A 7,938-nucleotide genomic window follows, 5' to 3' on the forward strand; every position below is an offset into this window, starting at 1 on the left:
TCAGGAAACAAACTAGTGGTTACCAGAGGAGGAAGGAGTTGAGGGGTGGGCGCAACAGATAAAGGGGATTAAGAGGCACTACAAACTTCTAGTTATAAAATAAGTACGTAAGAGAATGTAACGTACAGCATAGGGAATATAGTCAAATTATTGTAATAACTTTGTACAGTTGGTAACAAATGGCAACTAGACTTATCCTGGGGATCCTGCCCTAATGTATGTAAAATATCAAATCACTATGATATACACTTGAAACTAACAGGATATTATATGTCAATTACATGTCAAAACTTAATTAAAAATAACAAATAATAATATATTTAAATAAGGCTTATTTTTTAAACTAATCTCAAAAGAGAGATTAAACAAATTAAAATTGTTGTTCTTTATTTGCTATATCTCATTAGCATCTACTTTTGTTAAAAGGAGTAAATATGATGAAAAATGACCCAATGCAATAAAAGAACCAGAAATGGCCACTTACATTTCTAAGAGATTTTTTTCACTCGTATTTGTACATATAAGTCAAGAAAAGGAAAGGTCAGTTTTAGTCATTGTTCTATGTAAAAATATGAGACTCACCTTCAGCTGCTGCTTTCTTTGCAGTTCTGATTCCTGTAATTGCTGCTTTAACTGACAGACATTCTGTTCTAATTCTTTAATCATACCAGATGACTAGGAGGGTTATAAGAAGAAGAATAAAAAACAGAATATTGATTTTTGTACCATACTACAACTTCTGGTTGAATAAATTTACCTTTTTTCCCCTTGAAGGTTCAATCAAAATTTAAATGATCTATAAATCTGAATTAAAAAAAAAAGTTTTTTAACAAAAGTAAAAAAGTTAATCTTTTAAAGTAAAAATATAAATTAAATTTTTATAATAGAAATAACATTAATGTAAAAATAATATAGAAATAATACTAAAGTAAAAATATAGAAATAATACATATGTAAAAACATCGAAATAATACTAATGTAAAAATCATGTTTACAAAAAACTTTTTAGATTTTAATTTTAAAACCAAATCTACCGAAACATTTAATTCATGACATATCACATAATTGACTACCATGGAATAGTAGCTATAGAATTCTCTTTGCAGAAAATGTCAATTCTCAGACACAAAGTATGTGGGTGCCAGTGAGGTGTGTATGGGCTCATATGTGTATACGACAGGAAAATTAAAACATAACCGACATTTCCAAATAATAATTATAATGTACACAGTTACCTAAAAATGTATCATTAACACAACTGAACATTTCTTCTTGGATTTTCATGTTTCCTCCTTTAAAAACTGTGGTACTTAAAAGAGTTAACTTATTATGGCAGAATTCAGTTTATTAAATATTTGTGTTATGCTATATATCAGACATTTAGATTCTAAGTATTTTAAATACCAATAAAAATTAGATCAGTTATTTCAAGAATAAAGCAAGAATAAAGCAAGAATAAAGCTAATCCCAAATAGCTCCTACAAGGCTCCCCATGGCTACAAGCTGAGTAAATAACTACTTTGAAGGGTCATATTTAGCAGCATATACAATACCTTAGAAGCTGAAAGAGCATGTTCCTTTTTCAGAAGGTTTATATCAGCATCGTATTTGGTTTGTAAGATTTTCACGTTTTGCTCATAATCATTTATAAGACGATCCTTCTCTCTATGCAGTGTGTTGCGCCTAAAAGCAATAACAGAATAAAATATACTTCCAATATATTTAGAATCAATCCCTAGAATGGAATTTTTTAGTCAAGCAAATCCAAATGCACTGTCATCTTTCAATATATCAAATAGGTATCTACATTTTTTCAACTTTTTTAAAGCATTATACTTACTTTAAATGGGAATTAAAAGATAAACAAATGGCAGTATTTAGGTTGGAAACCTCTCAACATTAATGCAGAGCACGTGATTAATTCTGGCAGATATTTTACAGAGTTAACATCAGTATTTTATGGCCACACCTGAGAAATATCTGACTTCAGACAATACCTTGCCTTTACTTCTTGTAATTCACTACATGTTATCTGGTAACATCTCTCGAGTTCCAATTTTTCTTGAATTAATTTCTGCTTCTGTAAATTACTGTTCTCTGCTTCTCCAGTCAGCTGCTGGACACGGGACTCCAGCTCTTTGACCATCTGGTTCTAAAAGAATAGGTCATTGTTAAAAAAGTCTCCGACTGACTTTGTTGCACTCAGCATCATGAAGTAGCCTGAAGAAAATATCTATCCTATTAGAGACAAGAATATAGAAAACAAATGCATCGTAAACCATACTAATAAAAATTAAACCAATCTCTATATTAACCAAGTCTTTTTTTAAAAAAAAAAAAAAAAGAATGCTTTCTACCATAAAAACAAGACCATTGTGTTTATATGCTTTTAGTCATTCATTCAATCATTCACCTGATGAATATTTACTGAATCTAGTACTATTCTAGGACCTAGGAACATCACAGTAAATAAGAGATGAAGTCCCTATCGTCAGGAAGGTTACAGTCTCTTCACGCAACTTAAGACATTTATGTTTGTTAGATGAGTACTCAGCAGTGTTTTCTGCTCTTCGTTTGATGATTCAAAAACTTTTTAAAATAAAAGCAATGGAATAATAATATTTTTAAAAGGAAATTCATAACCCAAATAGAAATACTCAAAACTTTACGGACAACCAACATATTCCGATGAAGGTAACAGCCACCACTGAGTGTTTTACTAGACCAGGTACTGTGTTGAGTGCTTCACAAGCATCGTGTCATGCAATCTTTCCCCGAAAACTATGAGCTAGGTATTACTGACATCGTTTTAAATATGAGAAAAATGAGATTTAGCAAAAATGATTAACTTGCCTATACTCACCCACTGGTAAGCAACAGAACAGAATTTGATCTAAAATCTCCCTGATCCAAAACCTACTTCACTTCATTATACTGCCTCCAAAACTATGACACTCTGCCCATGGGATTAACATAGAATGGATTTGCTGAAATACCTCAGGCAGACATATCATTTTGAAACATAAGGGACCCATAAGAAAGCTGAAACGTAACACGGGAATACTTGAGGTCTCTTTCTTTGCCTCCCAAACTGTTACTGCTGTTGGTAACCATACCCGACATGACATTTCTTTTTAACTCTGTAATTTTCAGGCTGTAATGCTTCCTAGCTAGAATAATTTATAATATAATGAGCAGGATACTGAAAGTCTATTCACTTCTCAGGCCCTTTAATAAGAACATTCATTACAAGGGAAATGAGACTCACAAATATTAAATTATATAATTTGATAAGGGAATAGAGGTGTAGAAATAATTACCACAAAATGTCTCTAAGTATCCTATTATAATAAAGATGGCTCATTACTCAATGATTTCTTAAATATATATCATAATTAGCTTAAAGTAAATCAAAAGTAATCAGTTTTAAAATACTACAAAAATAATCTTTAAGATATCAGTTTTAAAATATAAACCTTGAACTCTCTAAAAATAAAATTTCGACCCCCTCCCTCTCCTCCTCCCCGCCCCGCCCGCTTCTCCCTCCCTCCTACCCTCTCTCTGTCTCTGTCTCTCTGTCTCTCTCTCCCTCTCTCTTGACTAGTGGCAATGTGACTGGGGTATCATGAGACCACCTTCTGACTTTTGCATTTCAAACTGCACTGAATAACTCTAACCTTTTCCCTGTTTTGTTTTTTATAACTATATCAGCACTACAATGGTGACTAACGATTAAATAATCTCATTCAATGATATTTATATATAGTCTTTCTCTCGTTTGAACAAATTAAACTGTCCATCCTGAATATTATCATGAAATGATTTTTTCTAATTCAAGACTATGCTTACTTTTTCATAAAAAAATTTTCATAAAATAATTTACTCTAGCACCATACAAATATGAAGAGTACATTCCCAATTACTTCATCAGTAATAAAATTAAAAGATTAGCTCCCTCAGGTATGCAAAGCTGGTTCAACATTTGAAAATCAATGAATGCAATCCATCACATCCATACATAGTCTTCTGCATTAAGACTTATATTTATTAAATACTTGAATATATACTGATACAACTTTCAGACTCAAGAAGCAAATATGACATTATTCATTTTGTTATTTATTTATTTGTAACTTTTATTATTTATTTTTTAAGCATTTTCTTAACCTTCATAGTGTCTTACACCAAATAAAATAGGCACAAAGTATATAAAACAATTTTAAAACTTATAATGTCAAAGGAAAGCCTAAAGACATATACAAGATACCTTAAGGACAACAATATTTGGCCAAAATAATCTTTTTAAAAGTGAACACAAAGAATGGAACAGACACAAAATAGTGGAGGCCTCAAAATGGGGTAAAAGTTATTCAGGAAATAAAGGCGTTGATGTAGAATCATATTTTGGGGCTGTAGCAGACAGAGCAGAAAGAGAATTTAGGGGGATGTAACAACAGGATCAGGGAAGGAACAAGTAACTGCATAGTTAATGACAGATTACCTTGGGTACAGAGACTGTCTTTCCACATTGTGAACTCAAAGGTAGCACTCGAAAGACTAGGGTGGAGTTCTTGAAAAGACATGGGTTGTAAGCAGTAGTCATAATAGGCATTAGATTAATAATTCAAGTTCTTGATCATGCGAAAACGGGACAAACTGCATTTGTGAGATGTGGAGCAAGAGGACACAGGGAGAGAAACTGGCAAGTTACTGGAGGAGTCCCAGAATGAGGCAACAATGGCCTGAACTCAAGTGGTAGCTGTGGAAACAGAAGGGAAGAGTGGACCCAAGAAAATTTTCAGAGAAGTAAAGAGTATGATTAAGTAAAATACTAAACGAAGAAGAGAAGTGGCAAAAATCATTAATCCTTCAGGTTCGAAATCTAATAGGCCTAGAGAATTGGCACATTGAGAATTAAGAGAAAGTTTAAAAAGGGGTATTATTTTGGTAGGAAATATACAAGTGATTTTCAACAAGTATTAAGAAATTGTGAACTATGCAATGGACATTCAGTTATACAACCAATAGACAGAATAAGAAATGCAGGAGTTGGACATACAAACTTTGTTTGAAATCCCGGAGGAGTCAAAAATTAGAGTGAGCATTCGAAAACTATTTAGAGTCCAAAATAACAACTCCGACGGCAAAGGAAGCAATACGTTTTATCTTATTTCATAAACTTCTTCTTGAAATATGACATATATACAAAAAGATGCACAGATTTTAAGTATACATTTTGATAATATTTTGCAAATTTAAAACACCCAAGAGCCACTATAAGATGTGAACATTACCAGCCACTCCAAAGTCATCCTTTACACAAAGGTAGTCACTATTGAGACTTTTATCACAAAAAAAAAAAACCACTTTGCCTTTTGTTGAACTTTCTATAAATGAAATCACAGAGTGCTTGGGTCAGGCTTCATCATGTATATCATGTGTCTGTGAGCTTCATCCATGTCATGGCATACGGCAATAGCTTAATTAAACTTTTTCAAAGCTATAGACAGTGTTCTATAATGTGAATATACTTAAAATAATTTATCCATTTTACTGATGGGTTGTTTTCCATGTTTGGCTATTAAAAATAATGTTGCTATGAACACTTTAATACTTGTTTTTGGTACATATGTGCACTTATTCCCTTTGGCTGTACTTCCTGCGGTGAAATTGCTAAGTCACAACTGATTTGAAACTACGTTCATGTAAAAACTTGCAAGTGAATATGTATAACAACTTTATTCATAATTGCAAAAAAAAATGGACACAACCAAGATGTACTTCTCCAATAGTTACCTTATGGATAGACAAACTATAGTATATCTATATCATTGAATATTATTCAGCAATCAAAAGAAATGAGCTATCAAGCCACAAAAGACTGGCTTAATGGAAGAAGCCAGTCTGAAAAGGTTACATACTGTATATTTCCAATTATATGATATTTAAAGCAAAACTAGACAGTCAATACAAAAGATCAATGGGTCGGCAAGAATTTTAGGGAAAGGTGTAAGGGGTCAATAGGGTGAAGCACAAGTGATTTTTAGGACAGTGAAATATAATGATACTATAATGGTGGATACATGACAAGATGCATGTATCAAAATCCATGAAATTTTAAAGCACAAAGAATGAACCTTATTTTATGCAAGTTAAAAAAATTATTTAGAAGTTGAGGGGAATCCCAGGAAGAAATGCAGACTGTGACAAGAAAATCTAATTACAAATATATAAAAAAGCTTCATTGAAAAGATGGGGAGAAACTATGACCTAAGCAATTTTGAAATGAGTGGCATCTCTAAGACCAAAGGCAAAAAGAACTGCACATAAGCACTGTATTCTGGGTGACAAAGCTGGTCCCCGTGGGGGTATGGATGAACAACTCTGATACTGGTGGACACGTACACTGGAACTGAATGATTAAGTAAGTGGATAGAAGATGTTGGAAGTCAAGTGTCCACTATTGGATTGAGAATTTACAGATACACAAGGGGAGGAGGCTAGAATAACCCATGTGGTAATGGATCAGTGTTACGTCAGGAAGAAAGTATGTTTAGTTCAATATAGATACAGATGACTATACACAGAAATGTTTATAGACATGCATATATACACAGGTTAGTAATATACACACACTCCTCTGCTTTGTCAGGTGAGAGGGCCTAAAAGAAATTACACCCCAGCAGTAACGAGCATACCTAGCACACAGATGTTGGTTTCTAATATCATTCTCCACATAATCCACACTGATAAGGGTATATCAAAGGAGTACAGGAGCCCACTGAAAAAGCTCCTAATGGCTAAAGCTGGCACAATTTCAGCAGTGCAATTAAGTAATATTGGATTATAACTCAGTGTATAAAATAAAAAAATACCTGAGTCCATACTGATATGATTGAATATATTAATATATGAGGGAGAAGAGACAAATTTCCCATGCAGAAAAACTCCAAATAATTTATGTAGAAACTCTATCCTCAAGGATGGAAAGTGTAACTCCCCACTTCTTAAGCACATGCTGCACACAGTCACTTCCTTCCAAAGAGGACCAGGAAAATCTAACCCTCAGCCAGGTGTTCAAGGTCAATATCAAGAGCGGTAAGTCATTAACAGATTGGACCCTTAATGTGATGTGATAAGAAGAGCCTTTACCTTGGGGATCTTACTGCCTCAACTCATAACCCGAGTCTAATCATGAGAAAAACAGGAGACAAAACCCAACAGAGGGGCATGACCCGCATTCCTGAAAACTGTCAAGGTCATGAAAAACAAGGGAAGTGTGAGATACTGTGATATCCGAGAGGAGGCTAAGGAGACATGACAGCTAAATTTAATGTGGTGCCCTGCGTGAGCTCCTGGGAAAGAAAAAGGACAGTTGGTAAAAACTAAAAAAAAAAAAGTGAATAAACTGTGGACTTCAGTTAATAATAATGTGTCAATCTTGGTAAGATTTATTATAAAATGTATCAAAATAATGCAAGATGTTTCTAAGGGGAAACTGGGTGTGAAGTGTATGGGAATTCTCTGTACTCTCTTCTCAAATTTTCTATAAATCTAAAACTGTCCTAGAAAATAAAATCCTTTTTTTAAATGATCATCTTATTCAAAATGATGAACTGGAGCTATTTGGGAATTTCTTCCTCAGGAGGTCAGGAGAAGAAATGCTGGTGACGACTATAAAATGACAAATTCTAGCTAGCTCAGAGAGTAGTGGCTCTAGTAAGTGGCTCTATGGGTCGTTGCATGCCACTGCGCACGGTAATAGTCAGTTAATAACAGTTAACAAAAATTTTCAGGTGCCTCAAGCCTTTTGATACTCATTAGGTTGGGACTCTTAATCTGGATCAGGTCCATAAACAGAATTCAGACTATCAGGGAATGTGAATAAAAAGGAAGAGCTCGTCTTTGTTTCGCTGCTCTACCTGGCCTTCGGCATTC

The 7,938-nt window shown here is 33.6% G+C and overlaps 1 protein-coding gene across 6 annotated transcripts in view; it reads right to left on the reverse strand.

Moving 5' to 3' along the window:
- Positions 1-7,938, reverse strand: part of CEP112 (centrosomal protein 112) — a 328,322-nt gene that overhangs the window by 251,581 nt on the left and 68,803 nt on the right. For all 6 annotated transcript variants that reach the window (XM_015589808.2, XM_015589807.2, XM_006912420.3 and 3 more), the window contains 3 exons: positions 1,998-2,152; positions 1,554-1,683; positions 583-675 (listed from right to left, as the gene is read on the reverse strand). In XM_015589808.2, the coding sequence (XP_015445294.1) occupies positions 583-675; positions 1,554-1,683; positions 1,998-2,152 (378 nt within the window). The remainder of the gene's footprint in view (positions 1-582; positions 676-1,553; positions 1,684-1,997; positions 2,153-7,938) is intronic.

This window comes from Pteropus alecto, unplaced genomic scaffold (genome assembly GCF_000325575.1).
Source record: "Pteropus alecto unplaced genomic scaffold, ASM32557v1 scaffold134, whole genome shotgun sequence".
NCBI lineage: Eukaryota > Metazoa > Chordata > Mammalia > Chiroptera > Pteropodidae > Pteropus > Pteropus alecto.